This window comes from Plectropomus leopardus, chromosome 4 (genome assembly GCF_026936395.1).
Source record: "Plectropomus leopardus strain MGB_pleo_1.0 chromosome 4, ASM2693639v1, whole genome shotgun sequence".
Classification (NCBI taxonomy): Eukaryota; Metazoa; Chordata; class Actinopteri; order Perciformes; family Serranidae; genus Plectropomus; species Plectropomus leopardus.
Genome location: NC_142179.1, coordinates 35,040,056 through 35,058,850, shown reverse-complemented (window position 1 = coordinate 35,058,850; position 18,795 = coordinate 35,040,056). Strand labels below are relative to the sequence as shown.

The 18,795-nt window shown below is 39.4% G+C and overlaps 1 protein-coding gene across 3 annotated transcripts in view; it reads left to right on the top strand.

Moving 5' to 3' along the window:
* The window catches only part of LOC148189818 (uncharacterized), a 191,403-nt gene that overhangs the window by 59,701 nt on the left and 112,907 nt on the right, over positions 1 to 18,795 (top strand). For 2 of the 3 annotated variants that reach the window (XR_015776340.1, XM_088076050.1), the window contains 3 exons: positions 15,273 to 15,383; positions 15,503 to 15,569; positions 15,655 to 15,690. Coding sequence is in view for 2 of the 3 variants with exons in the window: in XM_088076050.1 (XP_087932176.1) it covers positions 15,273 to 15,383; positions 15,503 to 15,569; positions 15,655 to 15,690 (214 nt within the window). In the remaining variant the exon portion in view is untranslated. The remainder of the gene's footprint in view (positions 1 to 15,272; positions 15,384 to 15,502; positions 15,570 to 15,654; positions 15,691 to 18,795) is intronic. The other variant, XM_088076051.1, reaches the window with a different exon arrangement.

Sequence of the window (18,795 nt, the reverse complement as noted above, 5' to 3'; positions counted from 1 at the left end):
GGTTTTGTATTCCAGTGGGAGCACTGTGTAACTGCCCTGGATCTGAACGCTCACAATACCACAAAGGGTTGGAGTGCGCCTGTCAAAGTGTCAGCCCGCCTGTTTGAGTTGCTGTGTGCATGTCACCAGAGCCTCGAAATTCATTGTGGAATGAAAAAATATATCAGAGAGAAGTTTGGACCTGGTAACAGAGTTACTCTGTTCAGATGATGTCCAGAGTTTGTCTGCGTAGTTTTAAAGTTATAGCATAATACAAGATCCAGCACAATTCTAGAAGGTGTTAGAGGAGTTTACGACCACCATTGCAGAAAATACCAAAGCAGGGAGGTAGAGGGGTTTAACACTCAGCAGAAGATTGTTGGATCAGCACCTGAATCCTCCAGTCCGCATGTTGAGGTATGCTTGGGCAAGATACTAAAACCTAAACCCCAAAGCCTCCATACGGCCCCATTGGTGTGTGAGTGAAATGAGGTGGCACCTTCTATTGACCACCAGTGTATGCGTGTGAACGGGTTAATGTCACAAGTGACAGCCTGTTCTCATTCTGAAGTTGTCAAATATCACCGCTATTTTGATGTTGGTGTAAGATCCCAACACCAAAAACCACCTTTTCCGGTTGTAGTGGAGAACGTTGCCCGTGCATCAGCATGATATGCAGATGGGTGGCATCAATTGAGAATGCGGCCAGGTGAAACTTGTTGTTTTAGTATGATACGTCACTGGGGGCAATGGATAGATCTAACAAACGCTGGACTGGGATCTGGGAGTCCGGTGTTAGCTTCCTGTCTGAATGTGATGTTTTGTCCTACACCTACACCATATGCCTTTTTTTCCTAAACCTAACCATCTGTGCTTTTGTAGTGCAATCATAACCATGTGCTTTTTTTGGTGTCCTGGCCATTGGTTGCTATGTGCTTTTGTCGACGTCCTGGTGTTGGTTGCCATGTGAACTGATAAAGACTGTAAGTTGAATCAAGCCCATTTATTAAAGGCTTTTTAACTTTGGAGAACAGTGTGCACAGGATTTCCTTTTTTTTTTTTTTTGGTTTTGACTGACAAAATAAATAACATGTTGGGTACCATATGCTTTGTTGACATCCTAGAGGAGTTGTTTGGCATGTGCTTTTGTCTCGTGAACATAACCAAGGTCTATCGTTGCCAAATCCTAACCATTTACTTTTGTTGACATCCTGGTGTTGTTAGCAGCATCCTAAAACATCAACAGCAGACGCAGAAGGAGCGTAATATTTTGACTCAGAGGTCTGCTGACAAAGTGGTGATGTGTGCAGACTTGCGTGTTGCAAGTGCAGGGCCACAAAGTATCGCAGGGTTGTATTCTTACTTCCAGATAGGCTTGGTTTTCAGGACAGCTGACTTTCAACATGAGGATATGTAAGTAGCAGTACAGTTTCTCTCATTTTACTTGTCCTTTCAGTTAACAGACTTTCCAGCTGAATTGTTAGCTCAGTTGTTGGGCATATTTTTGAACTTTGACAAGAACCAGCTAGCTGTCTGAACATGCCTCCCCTCACTAAGCTAATTGCCTCATGACATTACATGAAAGTGGTGTCAATCTTCCCATCCGGGTCCAAAAAAGAAAGCAAATTCGAGTAAAACTGTTGCAGAAACAGATTTTTTTTTTTTCAGTCACTACATGCCAACTAAGGTATACACTACTTAGATGTCCATTAGCCCATATATTTTATACAAACAATGGATGAAATGACTGCAACTTGAAAGGCATTGCGTGAGTCACCCAACTTTGCAGTTTCGCTTTTAATCCAAGTTAATTGTTTTAGTTTTATGGCCAACAACTTAATTGATTTTAAAATTTGTCATATATCCCACCATTATGCAACTCCTATACCCCAAACCGGGCTCCAAGATGGATATTTAATTAAACACTCTTACAGAATGAAAAGTTTTTTTGTGGTCCTTTTTGAATATGATAAAAAATCAAGGTACAGGAATGTAAATACAAGGGTACAATTGCTTGTCTGTACCTCTAAAAGAGCATTTCTGCAACCCTAGCGACAAAGTGTTCATATCCTGGTTCAAAAAGGTACCTACTGGAAAGAAATAATGTGCAATTTCCATCTTTTAACGAAATAAAATTAAAAACATTATTCAATTGCCCACTGGTCATAGTTGCTCGTCAACATAAAATACAAAATAGAATTAGTGTCTCAGAGACACATTGGAATCGAGCAATAGCAATCAAAAATAGCAATTGAAGACATAAAATAAACTGGTGTGACCCACAGAAGGGCTGTACATGTCTTTTCCTCTTGCTACACAAATGTAGCAAATGGCAAAAAATGAGAATGCTTCCATCAGGACAAATACAGAGACATCTTTATAGGCCATTCTTCTAACTGAGCAATTGTTTCTTGGAGAGAGTGGACCCTGGCAGTGCAAGAGTACAACCCATTTCCCATGAATAGGTGCTGAATCACAAAGGTTTTAAATCTTTTGGATAGTCAAGGTTCAGCATGTAGAGAAGTCTGATCACAAAAGTGTTAGGTACATCACACAGGTGACGTATCACAATCTATTCCTTGATCACAAGAGCAATATCGTAGTAGGAAGCCAAAAGGGGTTTCACATTTTCTAGAACTTAAAGGATTCTAATCACCATATCTTTGATGACATCCTCTTCAGGGATATGTTGGCTTCATGCAAAAATAAATAAAAAAACAGTAAAGGTTCCTGTGTTTTAGAAATGCTTTGCAATATAGTGTATACACAGAGAAGATCCATGAAAAGACAGGTGTAACCTTGCTTATTGGGGACTAGTTCTTCTTGAATCACATTTCGCTGTTTATCTTATAGATCTTCACAGAAAGATTCTCCCTTGTGTTGCCCTTTAGAGCTGCTGCCCTCTTCCTTTGTTTTGATGCCAAAACACATACTTAGATCTTTGTCAAGGCTCTCCAGCAAGGACATTATTTCTTTAATCCCCTCCAAGTTCTTTGACCTGAACACCTGAAAGAGTTTCTGCAGATGGCTGTCGAGACGCTCATAAAGTGAATTGGGGTCTATCAAAATTGGCCTGGTGAATTTTGAGGATCAGGAAATTTAACCTCTTCATTTATAAAAACGCGACATCACATCATTTAGTGTAGTTTTATATTTAGGGTTGGGCCAAGTACTTGGATGAATTGATTATCTGGTACAGAAAATGTACTTTTTTACGAGTACAAGTATAATCCGAATAAAATGTGCCAATGTCTGTACAAATGATGAGGTAAAAATTATCATTTGGGTAGTTTGTTTAAATGTTACTCTTGTGATCAAAAATAATTTAATCTTCAAATTGTTCTGTAGATAGTTTTCAATAAATAATAATTATAGCAACTTCTGATGAACCCATATCAATGTCAGCTTTTAAGTAATAACTTTTGGTTTGATCCCACCAATTTCCATATTAAGAGAGGACCACTTTTGCTTCAAAATCCACTCTTTCTGAGCACAGATATTGATAAAGATAATTTATTTGGTTGGACACATACAGATAGTATTTTACTTGCTCATCCCTGGTTATTACATCATTTCAGTAAGTGGCATACATTTTCACATGGCAGTAAGTTGCCCAGATGCCCAGTTGATTTTCCGTGTATTGTACAGTTTTGGCTTGATACCTCAACCAATTTCATTCATCACAGTGATCATGCTTAGGCTTACAGAATGAAAGCAATACCTTTTGCAGATGCAGCTCCAAAGTTGGAAGCAGGATCTGTATGCATGGCTTTTTCAAGTATTTGGTTGCTGATGTCAAAAATAGGAATGACTCTCTTCAGAAAGAATGAATGTACCTTTGACTTGAGGTTAGTGAGGAACTGAAGTACCTTTTCAGATTTTGTCAGATCATTTTTCTCTTCTTTCCTGGTTCTTTTTTTTCTATTTTTTCTATTTTTCTTTTGCAGATCTTTTTCTACTTGAAGAGAATCTGATTAAGTCACACTCTGCAGCAGGGTGTGCAGGAGCTTTATCTTCTGGTGTACTGGTGAATGGTGTGGTTTTATGCCTCTGGGTAGGACCAGACGGAGGTGTGGACAGCTTTGATGAAACCAAAAAGTGCTTGGGCTGCATTGCAGCTGGCATGCTGGTTGAGGAGCCCAACGTGATTTTACAAAGGACATGTTCCTGGATCAACATCCCACATTGTGATCCTGGACCAAATTTCAGACATCATCAGTGTGCTGCTACCGTGCATCTTTAAGAATACCTATGTGCTTCTTTAGAGCTGAGCCAGGTTTTCTGTGGCCTTCTGTGCACAGTGCATGTTCTCCCCATGTTAGTCTGGGTTTTCTTTGGGTTCTCTGGCTTCCTCCCACAGTCCAAAGACATGCAAGTTAACTGGCAACTCTAAATTGCCCATAGGTTTGAACGTGAGTGTGAATGGTTGTCTTTATGTGTCAGCCCTGTGATAGTCTGGCAACCTGTCCAGGGTGTACCCTGCCGTCCGTCCAAAGTCAGCTGGGAGAGGCCCCAGCCCCCCTGTGATCCATTACAGGATAAGCAGTTATGGCTCATTAATGAATGATTGTGGTAAAGGTGTGTATTTTTTGTGTATTTTTGTTCAGTTGTTGTGTTTCCTACAGCTAGAATTGTGTATGGGTAAAACTGGGACCTGTTTGCACTTAGTTCAAACCATTGCAGACTAGTTGTGGCACCTTTATGATATTAATTTAATTGTTTAAATACATTTTTGGACCATCAGACAATAGTTTGAGTTCCAGTGCTGAGAAACAATGTTACAAGTAACCCTATTAACACCATGCAACATTGGAGAAATTCACAACCATAATAATGAGCCCACACAACATATGAACTTGTAACACCAACACAGTATAAAAGAAATAGCCTACTTCAAGGTCTAACAGCCAGCTTTCTCTGTTTGTCCACTCCAGAAAGTCTGATAACAGCAAAGCACATGGCACCTTAATATGCAGAAGAGCCATTCCCCATATTTTGTTAATGTTGATCCAGAGCCATAATTATCATTACTGTGTCGGTTCTGGATAAGTTGTTTATGTTGATCCAGGACCATCATTGCAATGTCTGTGGTGGATGGCCAGATGACACTGGACGTGTCCACATGCAACATATATGGGTGGCGTCTCTTAAGCGCGTGGCTAGACGGCACGGGTCGTGTACGCATCAATCACTGAGGGACTGCACCAGGTAACAACGCTGCTCCTTATAGGGCGGGCAGTTGGGGAGGAGATGGTTCCTACAAACAAGTTGCGAGTCTGGAGTTCACTTCCTGTGTGGATGTGAGGGGTTTTTTTTCTACACGTTATCATATGACAGTCCGCGTTGGCTGTCGTGCTCATGACCCGTGAACATAACGACCGTGCTACTTCATCCCACCATACGCATTTGTTTACCTCACGGTAACTGCATTCTGGAGCGTAAACAGCTGACATATAACGCTAACTAAGTAGACACAGATGATCACTGACAGAGCGGCACCATGTGACGAGTTGGGATGAGAATGTGTTGGTATATGAGTGATATATATTCTTAGTGCAAGAAATAGGTTGTCAATACATTATATCTAACTGTATTCCAAGGGTGAATACAGGGGCTCCAACACCGATAGTATGAGGAAATAAGTGTTTTTGTGTGTTTTTTTTTTTTTTAAACTGTTTCAGCATGTTAACATGTTAGAAGAAACCTCAAGTACAAGTATGGATCTAAAAATCAGCATTTTAGGTCTGCTTTAAGGCTTGAAGTAGTATTTTGTGATGGTGCAGTAAAATCTGGCAATACAGCTTTAACTGTTCATTTTATATACAGTACTGTAGCTATTGTCCTGTTGTTGAAAGTAAAGACACGTAGCCAGTCACCACAAACAGCACAGACAAGCTTGTGATCTCCCACTTTCTCTGGATGGCTGGGTTTCCTACCAAAGCAACCTGAATGTTGCACTCTAAAAAAAGTAAAACTGACAATGAAAGCAGGCAATTTAACAGTGAGTGGACCGAGAAGTATGTGTTTGGGCCTTTTGCTCCAATAGCCTTGTGGGATTTTTTTTTTGTTGTTTTTTTTTTCTGCCGTGAGAGCACCTCAGTGAAAAGGGAATATAATGGAGCATTTGAAGAGAGCACACTCAAACTTTGACAATTCCAGTGGGCTGTGACGCTTACAGTTTTTAATTTCACACTTTCTCATTATTTACATTGTTACTGGAATTAACTGTTTTGCCAAATGGTAATTTGTACAGATAACTCAACCTTGTTACTGCTGCTGTTATGTACATGCTGAACAGATTATATGGTCCCTCTTTAAAGTTTAAATGCCATGATACAGCCCCCATTATATGACAATTAAATCAGGTACTGATACTCACCCAGGCCTCCTCTCATATCCAATCCAGCATTTTAATTGGCTGAGATCAATCAGAAAATCTTCATACTCTAGGTCGACTAGAATTTACATATGGTGATATATTCTTGGCAAGAAACCTGCACTTTTTTTCACCTGAAGTGCAGAACATCGTAAAGATTTCCTCTTGGAGCAACATTTACCCTGATCAGACACATCTGCCTTCAATTGAAACATCCACTTGTCTTTTGCATGTCATCTATGCAATGAGACATGAAATGGCTCTGAGATAAAAATCCTTTTCAAAATCTATATCCATCACTGTGTGGCTTGCCCTCTTTTATCACAGAGCGCTCAGGGCAATGGTAAAACTGTGCTTGAATTTCACAGGCTCAAATTCCCATTGATCTGTCAGAGCCCACGAGCTTGATAGACTGCAAAGTTTTGGGTGTTGTGAGCACTGCAGCAGCTTACGTAATCATGATCGCATTATTGTTTTACGTGATCATTGTTTTGGTAATGCACTTAAAAAAAACATTTTAAAAAAGCTGTATTTAAATAGCAATATTTATACTGGCATCATCAGTTTTAGCATTCAAAAACAATGTCTTCCTCTTTTCTTCTAAGTAAAATTCATTGTCTTTTTCCTCCTTAGTGGAAATGTAAATTAACAATCAAGACTTTAAAGTCTTTGGTTTAAACCAGGCATGTCAAACTGGTCCACAGGGGGGCCGGTGTGGCTGCAGGTTTTTGTGCCAACCAACCAAGAGCACACAGTTTGACCAATCAACTGTCTGAAGACGGAAATCAGTTGATTAAATGAGTCAAGTCTGGTGTGCTGCTACTTGGTTGGAAACAAAACCTGCAGCCACACCGGCCCCCCTGTGGACCAGTTTGACATGCCTGGTTTAAACCCTCTGTAGAGAGTGGTGGGTCTAAAGTGAGGGAGAAAAATGGGGGAAATAAATTTAAAATTGAATTAAGGAATTTCACACACTGTTGCCCACAACTGTGCTTTTTACTTTAAGTCAAAGAAATAATTCACAAATGTATGCTAATGAGACAACAAACTTTTTTCCATCTGTTTTATCCTGACAAGAAACAACTATTTGTCATTACATAATAAGCAAACGAAAAACTAAAATGTGAGCAGTGAACTTCTTATGAAGTTGTATTTTTGTACTGTAGTCTCAAACATGGGTTGATTAGAAAGATCACAACTTGACCAGTCAACATTGTCAAATTATCACCTTTTTAAAGATGATATGGTGAACTTGTTGGCAAAGAGAAAATACAGTCAGCAAAAAGCAACATTAGAATCTATTTGGATACATTTTTCTTGTAGCCTGATGACTGTGAATCCAAAATTCAGTTTCCTTTATGCTCAGTTTTGGTTTCCACCATCTCTTAAAAAAATATCTGTTCCTTTAACTGCTAAATGCTCCACTATTTTTACGAGCTTGTTGCTAGCTGTGTGTGCTGTTTGGTGCTGAGCAGGTAACATAATGATGGTTTACCAGGGCTTTCTTTTGAAGGAACTGCTAGCATTTGGCAACAAGAATAATAAGAGCAGTGAGAGTTAACTGATTAAGTCGTGAGCAGTAAATCCAAACAATAAGCTGCCAGAGATAATACCTGGATGATAATTGTCTGTGTGTTCATCACTTCAAGTGGCATTTACATGCAATAGTTTAACCCAATGTTCATATAGAATATTGATTGATATTGAAGAATTTTGAGATAGCAAAATGCTCTTTTTTTGTTTTAATTTGGGGGAACAATTGCTATGCATTTTATTCTGCCAATTGGTGACTCAGTAAAAATGGGTCAATTTTAGATCGCGACCCTAACTTTGAGAAACACAAGTCTGCAAGCACAAATCTGAGCCAGCTGTGCTTCAAAAGAAAAATCCTACCTTAACACTCAGGCACAGCTAAAAACTCCCACCAGCTTTGTACCTTACATTTCCTGCTTCTGTGTTGCTGTCTAGTGCTGAAATTTTCTCATTCTCATAGATAACTAGTGAAACAGATGGTGAAATGTTATATTGAGATATTTCCAGCAGCTGCAGAGAAACATTTTTAGCTGTATAAAACAGCAGCAATCATCAGGTTTTGTTTTTTTGTCCCTCAGTATCAAAACTCAGAATCAAAGGGTGACGCATCAAACAGTTACAGGGAGAAATCTTTCAAACAAAAGGTAGAAAGTTTTGTTTCTTGATACAGGTTGACCAAATAGACCACCAATAACCCAACCTTCAATAACTGGACAGGTATTTATATCTCTATTCATACATCCACTTTGGAGTGAATAAGAAGTTCATGTCCTCTCTTTGACCTTTGTAGTCTGTTTGTAAGGACATCTCATGTAATTGTTGGCCATTTATATGCATAACTAAACGTAGCATAAAAGGCCAGTGATGTTGCCAAGAGACAAGTCAGCTAATGTAGTTCTGTCTGATCTAGTGCAGCTTCCTCGCTAGGTAGGCAAGAGAGAGAGATAACACTGCCATGGCAGATTTGGTATTTTAAATCATTTTAGCAGTAGTGTGCACTCCTGTGAAAGTCAGTGAGCAGAAACCTTGGAGTGATTTTTAACAGTGACTTGACTTTTGAAGAGCCAGTAAAGAGGCAGAAGTGGAGTTCTGCTTTCTGCAGTTGAGAGGCAAATCAAAAATCAAGTTTGTGTTTTTTCCCTTTTCACTCTGTCTGACTCCGGTTTTTTCTTTTCTGCTGGTCTCAGTCAGCTGCTTTCAAGTGTGTGCCTCCTTCAGCAGCAACACATTTAAACTGAAACACGGTGTATAGATCACACATTTGCAATTAACATCTCAACCCTAGTTAGCAGATAATGATTTTTAACATTTTACTGGCCAGGCTGACAGAAAGTTTCTGCCCTCTGATCATCTTCTGTTATTATGTATCATGAGTTTCTGAGGTTCAAAAAATTCCAAGAGTTTTCATGATCTTTTATCAGCTCAACCAGCGCTAAAAATGTTGAGAAAATGCCAAACACATTCTCATGCCAAGTCATTACTACTTGCCGCTTTGAAGTGGACTTCTGCGTGTATATATTACCTTCTGGGTATCCTTCTGCATCTGCTGTTGACGCTCTGGGATGCCGCTACCATGTTGTCAACACAAGCACATGGTGGGATTACGCTGCACGTGGTTATGTTTAGGCATCAGTACATGGCAACCAATGCTGGGACGTCAACAAACACATATGCTGCCAGAGATGGTTAGGATTAGGGGAAGGATGCACATAGTAAGGTGTAGAAAAAAACATCACATTCACATGGGAAGTGAACACTGGATTCCAACATGAAAGTCTGGGGTTTGTTGGATCTATGGATCACCCCTCCTGCCCACCCTATAGAGCCCACCCCTGTGCTCCTCATATCACATCATATTGTGATCTGATCTCATTTTGTTACATTTGGCTGCTTTGCAGAGGACCTCTGCGTCTTCATATTACGCGCTGGGTATCCTACTACATCTGCTGTTGGCATTCTGAGACGCTTCTACCATGATGTCAACACAAGCACATGGTGGGATTACGCATCCTCCCCTATTGGGACCTACACGCTCCTTGTATCATGTCGTTACTGACAGCTTTTCAGCCTGATGCCATCTGGCAGCATTTCATGCAGGCATAGTAGGTTCCGTCTGGCCACTTTATCAACTGACACCACTTGTCTGTGTATCATGCTGCTGCAGCAGGTGCCTTCCAGCCGATAGGCATCATATCGTCACACAGCGAACAATTTTGTCTCGTTTGCATTCTCAGCTGATGCTACCTGGCAGCGTGTCATACACTTGCAAAAGGTGGCTTTTTGTGTCGGAATCTTGCACGTAAATCACTGCATAAGCGGCAGTACTTGATGACTTTGGAATGAGAACAAGTTAATTGGTTTTACTCATGGAGGTCTTGGTCTTTATCCAGCTTTCTGTTTCTCTTTTGCAGTTTGGGCTTAACATTTGCTGCTCTAAAACGAGTTCAGGAGTATTTTTAAGCCAGCTTTGAAAAACTGAAAATCAAAATTTTGTCAAACCATCACAAATCAAATCAAGCTAAATCAGTTATCCCCAGGCAGACAACAGAACCCAGCAGTCAAATGTAACATAAATCAAACTGATACGTTATAATCAAGCTGATTAACTGACAGCATGTGATGCCTGCAGTTTCAAATCCATAAATATTTTCTGTGGCTGTTCTGGCGAGTTAAAAAAGCCACCATCTCACCATCTCTCATATAGAGTTCTAATTCTTTTTGCACTCTTGCTGTCAGACAATTTGTCAAAAATGTGAGAACACAGATTTCACACTTTGTGACCCACTGAGAGGCAGATTTGAGAAAACTCAGCGAGCTGTTGACGCAGTAATAAATATCAGTGCAGGAGGCAGATACAGAACATTATTTAATAGTGCTGTTTGGAGTACCTTTTCTTTGTAAAGACGTCCAGATTGTTCTTTGTGAATACAAGCGTGAATATGTGAGTGCAAGACATGCAATTTGGTCCTTCGTTTTGTCACAAATTTTTTCCTCATGCTGTCGTTTATAATCCCTGTGATCCGTGTTGGCATTTTTCACAGGTAACCTCAAAGTGTCAGAGAATCTTCCCTCTGTTAATCCTGTAACTCATTACCAATGCACGACTAAACCTCAAACACAGCCCGAGTGCCTTATAGCAGCTGCTTAATTCGTCTGCGCATCACACTCCATCCCATCTATTTGCAGCGAGATGACAGATACTCCCTCGTTATTTTGCATTGATTGCTGTTGTAGCAACTCAAACAGTCACTCCACTTCCCTTTACTCTCTACTCAATATAATGTTGCTGCCCCGCCATTCACATTTAATTAACCTGCTCACCCCGAGACGTAAATCAATATGGAGATCAGGAAATGCAGCAGCATTTAGCTAAGGCATACAAAAATCATTCTCTGAATGTCACTTTACAGATGGTTATGCAGATCAGGCCGGTTCAGGGTGGAGTGGGGGCCCTCGTTAAGACTGAACCACCACATTTCCCGTGTGACTCTCAAATTACTGTGGCTGCTTTCAGCACAGCATGGATTTGTTTGTTTGCAAATAGGAAGCTGTCAAAAAGTGTTGCTCATGGCTGGTTGAACCTGCTGGGGCGTCCAACAGAGAGGGATGGGTTGTGGGCACCCTGCTGGCCTTACAGGTCTCATGAGTGCGTAAACATGAACATGAAGTTTATGAAGCTTATCCTCATGTTCATATTCGGAATATGGTGTTAAAGTACAGAAAAACTGGTTATTCCTAGTTCTCACATACATGAAAAAACGTAATACTTTCCTGCACTCAAGGGGTCAACTTCATGAAATGTTAGTAAATCCTTGAGTAGATTTGCACATAAAACATCTTGGTACTAAAAACCTACACAGGATTTATGAAACTGGAAAACTGAGATTTAATTGTAGGCATGTGCGTAGTTCATTAATGCCAGTCAAACATAAACTAAAAACTTGTTTCCACTAGTCAGCAATTAGCATAGATCCCAGCCCATAAATAGATATTAAAGTTTGTCGACCTACGAGCATACCAAAAACAGAGAGAGATAGTGATTGTGGGTGAAGTGGAGTTGAGAAAGAAATTTTATTTTCTTCTGTTAGGAGCCTAGTGGTGTGACAGTAAATAATTTGTCAAAGTGTTATTTATTTAAAATGTACATGCAACATATATTATCTACTTTTATTATCATTATTTTAGATAGATTGATTGATTGATATCAGTCACTGCTGTTAGCACTTGACAGCAGCTCCTTCTCCTCCTCACCCTACAGGCAGGAGGAGAAGCAGAGGGAGCAGCTGAGCTCCGTGCCGGGATGTCAACAGACATACGTGCTTGCATGGATTGTTAGGATTAAAAAAAACATCACATTCAGACAGGAAGCAAAAATTGGACCCTCAGCCCCCCTCTCCCATTCTGAGCTCATCAAATACATCTGCTCTGTCACTTCTTTTGGCGTATACATGTGACATCAAAAGCCACCCTCCATGTCCAGCTGGAATGCGACTGGACTCCTTCAGCTGAGACGGCTCCCAGAAAGAACTGGTGGTTTTGGTATTTTATGCCGGCAGATGGCTGGACAACACCAGGCATATTCACAAGCAAGTGCTCGTGGTTGGCGTTCACTTGATAACACGACCGGACAGTACCGGTTGTGTGCACATGAAACGCTGAAGGACCATGTAATATAAGGTGAGCAAGTGTGCCTACACCCAGCTAGCAGGGGACATTCCCACAGCATTGACTAATGTTACCTACAAGTTGCAATGATTTAACGAAAACATTTTAATCAAATATATAAAGAACGTTTTAAGGATGTTTACAATTTCAAATAATGTCCAGATAAGGTTAATGAAATGCTGACTAAGACAAAACATTATGAAGACATGCAAACAGAGAAAGGACATTTTGTAAGCAACATTCAGAACATGTTATTGAGACCTGAGATTACAGACCTTTTTTTTATGAAAATGCAATATGTTACTTCAACAAAACAAAAAACAAAACAACAAAAATAATTTTTAAAAATGTTTGATTATATAGGCACAAATATTAAGAGAACATCTGGAGAACTGTAGAACAATTTGCCTGGGATGGGAAATAGTCCACAAAAGAGGGGTAAAAATAGGTCTATTTGGTAGTCAAGGTAACACATCACCAGCCATTTCTAAGTGCATTAGCTGTTCTTATGCTGTGGACATTATGGGTGTAGCAATCATATGTAGTTATTGTAAAGGGAACATGAGTTCACTCAAAACAGAGGCACGGCAGTGTTCATTTATTACGACTGCTCTAACACACTTTAACACAAATACACAACTCTTCAGCATGTGAGTTCTGTTGACCAGCTCCTCCGGCACACGAGGTCCATTTGCTCCAGAACTTTTAACAGTTCAACAAACAATATTCTCTGTCAGCAAACCAAGCCCGACAGCCAGTGTGGATGTCTTTCTCTGGTGTGGGGCAGTCACCTGAGGTCCGGTCCGCAATTGTATTTAAAAGGAGTGTAGACAAAAAGCACCAGCTGTGCGCATCAACTTACCTGGCACTGCTCTCATGAGTGTTCCCTGCAATTTTCGGCTGCGGCTGAATGCCAACCATGCACAACCAGCTGTGCCAATCTCACCGCGACTTAACTGTGTACGTAAACGTACATGCACAGTTAAGTCAGTTTAGGCAGCTGTAGTTATAGCTTGATTAGGCCATTAAACTGGACTGTCCTTGTCCCAGTGTACAAAGTCTAGGGGAGAATCATTGCTGCGTACTCTAGGCTTTACTAGGTTCCATTGTCTTGTTTTGTTTTCTTCACTTCTTCTCTTTGTTTATTCTAGGCTTTCTTTTACAAATTTATTTACGCCGCTCGACTTGCGAGTCAAAACCCAGCGTGGGGGATATGTAGCATGCGCAGGACGCCTAAGCCAGCTTAGGTCTAGTTGAGGCGTATACATGGAGGAGTGAATCGCCTCTAACTGCGTTATCTAAGTGTGTTAGTCTGACTGAAAAGAGGCATAAATAGAGTAAAATGTCTGATTAGAATGGATGAGTGAGATTGCATGTGAATATTTCAGACCTCTGTTCCAGGTCTTTTTTTCCAAACCTTATGCTGTTTAGAGATGAGATGGAAATCGTCAGCTGTTGGATATTTCACATTAACCTTACTTTTGACCTCTTTCATAACCTTAACCTTTAGAAATGGGAATTAAACCTTGCCTAGGACCTCTTTTCTAACCCTTAGTTGACCCTTTTGTCATTCTTTAATTGGTTAGTTGTTTAGTTGTTATTTTTTCAATTAATTCATTTTTGTAATAGTTTGTTTGTTTGTTTTTTTTTTAACCCCTGGGACTGTAATTAATTTTGGACCCATTCTCCTTACAGAAAGAGCAAATATATTTTGAGTCAAAGTCCTGTGCCAGTACAGTTTCATCAAGATGCTTTTGCCATTCAGGGTCCTCATATCAGACAAATTACAACATGTTCAACTTTATTTGACAAAATGTGAATAAGACATGGGCTCAAAACAAAATAAAATAAAACATATTGCAAGAATAAAGTGGAATAAGTAAAACAAGTAGTGTTTCTAGCATTTTTGAGACATCGGGGACTTAGCCTGACCTTTGCCAACATTTTTTTTTAAAGAAAATGGGCATGTTATCTTTAAAAGCAATTTGAGTTTTATTTTTGATTAGTATTTTTTTTAACATTTTTGGGCAACTTTCTTTTTCTTGATCTGTTTTTTCTCTCAAAAAACTTTTGGCAATTTTTAAAGTGCAGGCCTGCAGGAATAAAAATTGCTAAAATTACACCATTCATCACAGACAGAAATAACTTCAATAATGGAAAGTATTGTTAGATTTTAAATTTCTGATGATCCTTGAACATATCACGCAGGAGGAACACTTAAGGCATTTTTCCTGAGTCACACAGAGAGGCCTAAGGAAAAATATCTGTAACTTTCGGGAGGGTAAAAAAAAATAAACCTTGGCTTTTCAAAGTTCACATGGTCGAAAGTCACTTGCGGTCCATTCAGAATGGACCTGCGACCCACTTTTGCATCATAACCCACCAGTTGGGAGCAACTGTCTTACCTGACTGGTTGATGCTACATGTGTATTGTGACAAAAAAAACATAGTTAAGTTGTATGATTGTTCATGCATCATTACAGTAACAGAAATATGAAAGCACCTGAAGATCTTAAAAGTATTTAAAAGCAAATACAAAACAATGAAGACGTGGACACAATGCAAGTGAGGGAAATGTGGATGCAATAAAGAGACTTACACACTTTTTTCTTCTTGTGTTAAACAAACATTTTAAGCGTACTTTTTTGTTGTAACACAAAATAAAGGGTTTTTTTTTGCTAATCTGCTAACCTGTTGGCTTGTTTATGTGGTGTGGCAGGAAGCAGCGGTTGAGCACTAGGACCCAGGGAAGCTCAAAGTCTACAAGAAGGTCTGGAGGCTCACCTGGCCCTCCTGCATTGAAATGCACAGCTGAGAGACAGCAGCTGAGGCAAGCATTTATCTGGTGATGGTTGGATTTGATAGGCTCCTTTTAAAATATTCAAGTCAGTGATTTAAGCAAACTTTGTGACTTGCTTGTGACTTAACTTATAGCTTCATATGTTTCAGAGTTTTCATGTGTAGCAAGGGACTAGAAGTTGGAGTGACTGCTCAGGCCCACAAACCAAGAAACAAGGTATGCTAATGTGTGATTTTGACTCTTTCAGACACAGTTTTAAGTTCACTGATTGCATCATTAATCTCTGCTCTTTGTTATTTAGACTTCAGCCACCTGTACGGTGTTCCAGGTCAGTGAGGTAGGAGTTAATTTATTTTACCTGTTTTTTTGTGAAATATTGCTGTTGCTCTTGTTTTAAAACCTTGTTCCACACTACTAGAAAAGTATTTAAACAAGAACAAATAAACTGTGAACAAATCAGTTGTGAAGGTATCACAAGCATTGTGGCATCCTTTTGCAGATGCTAAACGGAGTTGCTGAGTCTACGAGTTGAATAATACCAGTAATGTTACTTTTCTTTGTAATATTTTATGTTTTGTTGAGAGGCATATGCCTCACTGAGTTGCTTAATTTAAATGTGTAGAACAAGGTGAAGTAACAGGAGTGGTTGAAAAAGTGGAAATGTGTTTAATTAATATGAATATCATAGAAAAGTTTAAAAATACTCCTAATATATAAAAGATGTGGAACTGTATTGCTGGCTTTAAAAGGTGAATAATGCTCCTAATGAAAAGATGTGAAACATTGTATGATTTCTAGCTGAAATTTTGAAGAAGGGGAAAAAACATGAAAAATGTTTCAAAAAATGTTTTAAGGATCTTGAACGATTGTCTCATTTCAAAGGGGTAGATTTCAACCATTACTTCTTATAACTCTGTTCTGAGGTGAGAGGTTGCACTCCAAAATAAGGGCTGGGGGTAAAAATAAAAAATGGGATTGGGCCCAAGTGTATTGTTGCTGGGTGTAAACTGCATGGTTTAATCATGGTTTGCAGCTTTCTGGCTGACTGAGATTCTGACATTCACTCTTCCGTCTCTGAAATCACATGTACTTTCTGTCGATATGCCTTTTGGAAAATTATTGTTGCTCTAGTGGCACTCAAGTATTTTAGACCACTTTGGCCCCTTTGTTGCATTCGATCTGCGGTGGTCATTGGAAGTCTTGAAAATTGCTACCAACTCACCTTAGTGCAAGTGGCTGAATTGCTCATTGCCCAAAACTGAAAGCCATTCAACGCTTTTACTCTGGGACAAGGACAGTGTATGTCCTAATCAAGCTATGACCGCAGCTGGACTAAACTGTGCATGTAAAGGTGCAGACTGATGTGTAAAGTCATCACATTTCTCAACCTCTTCCAGAGAATGAAGAAACACATGCTCTGATCAATTTAAAATCACTCGGTTTCACTTGCTGTCCAATTGATTAGAAAACATCGCCATAACAAGGCAACCTCCTACTATATTTTCATTTCCAGGAATGGCTCAAAGCTGCACCATGTGGACAGTTATTCACTTTAAAAGCAAACAGACACATGAAATGTCCTGACTGATGATTTATGCAGAATCACAGCGGGTGATTCTGCTGAGATGAGAAGCACGACTGATTTTCACAGTGGTTGTTTTTTTTTTTGTTGTATTTATCGAGGCCTGTGGAGGTGACTGTTTGTGTGTGTATGAGAGAGACACATTTTTGATGTGACTCAGACACCGTTATCCCTGCGTCTGACAGCATCAGTGCAAATCTTCCGTATGAATTACACTGAAACAAGCATGAATTTGCAATCAGTGCGATGTCCGTGCCAAATTTTAGCCTCCTAGGGCGAAAAATGTGGATGCCAGAGGGTGGGGAAATGTTTTGTGCACCGACAGAGCGAGCTACTGCGCCGCTGGTCACAGTTTAAACTAAAATTATGCAGCCAGGCTGTTAAGAAGCTAATTGATGCTCAGGGTGCATGGCTTACCAAATCACTCACCATTTTCTATTTTTTCTACTTATTTCTAATATTGCCTGGAGAAAATACTTACATCGGATCAGAAATGGAATTTCCAATAATAAGACTTTGTAACATATATTTACATTTGCATATTGCAGTGCATTCCTGGAATTTGTATTTGCTGAAAAGTATTTGCTTTACATGAAATGTTTTGTTCCCTGTGATCAGTGAACATTACTTAATGACCTCTGACCTTGTCAGCAGTTCTGCTAACGAAAAAATAATGACTGAAATACAGTTTTACTTATCTTAAAGATAGATCTTAAAGTGGAAGCCAACTCCAGTGATTTAGTACTGTACTCTAATAAAGTGTGAAGACTCACCAGAGACAGATAATTTTATTATCATTTAACCCTTTGAAACCTGGATAGACATCACTTTTGTTATGCTGGCCAAAAAAGGCAACAGGCAACTGGGCAAGTAGTGCTCTGTAAACTGCAAGAAATTTGTAGATTTAGGAAGTCATTATTTTTTAAAAGCTAGGAAAAATGCCCAGAAAACCATATTCATACTTATCATGATTTTATATTTGAAATTATGTTGAAGAGTTATTGCTCTTTTAAGCACTTTTTTCAAGTAATTTCCTCCTTTGATTTTATTCTCCCTCCTTTTTTTTCCCTAATTTTCAGGTAATTTTTATTTATTTATTTTTTTATTAATTTATTTTTACTAATCTTGTTGCTAATTTCTGGGTCATTTCTACTGAAGTTGCTCATTGCCATCCTCCAATGTTTTAAAAGAAATAAAGGGCTAAATCCAATTTTAATACTCATCTTTTTATAACTGTTCAGTTATTGTTAATATCTGTTTTTTGCACGGTGTAAGCCTGGAGTGGATCATGCATTTGGGGGTGTGTGTGTGTGTGTGTGTGTGTGCATGTGAGTGTAATTATACGTATTGGTCTGTCTGCAGCTAATCTTGCAAACCACTGGACCAATCAGACAAATATTTTATGTCCACATTGATGACTGTGTGCATCTCCCATGCTTCAAATGACCTCTTAGTTGTGGTGATTCATAATTGTTAAAAACTTGTTTTACTGACTGGTTTATATTGTCTTATTGTTCCTCACTCTTTTTTGCCTGCCACTTGGAGTTTTCCAGAAATCTTCTTTACTAAAATACAAGCTTAATTCTTGAAGGACACATTTTGGGCTTCATTGTATTTTAAAAACTGACATCCATAGAAAAGTTGGGTCTTACTTTGGTCTCAGATGTATTAGTCCTCCTTTTTGTTATCTTCGCCGCCATGTTGAATGTAAGGGAACTGGGAGGGACATTTCCACTAGGTGCAGATGCAATCCATTTTTGTCCAGTCCAATGCAAAGTGTCACACTTGGAGTGTCTCGAGGCGGAGTGTGTTGCCTGCCAGATTTTGCAGAATTGCAGATTTTGTTGGCGTGGTCATTTT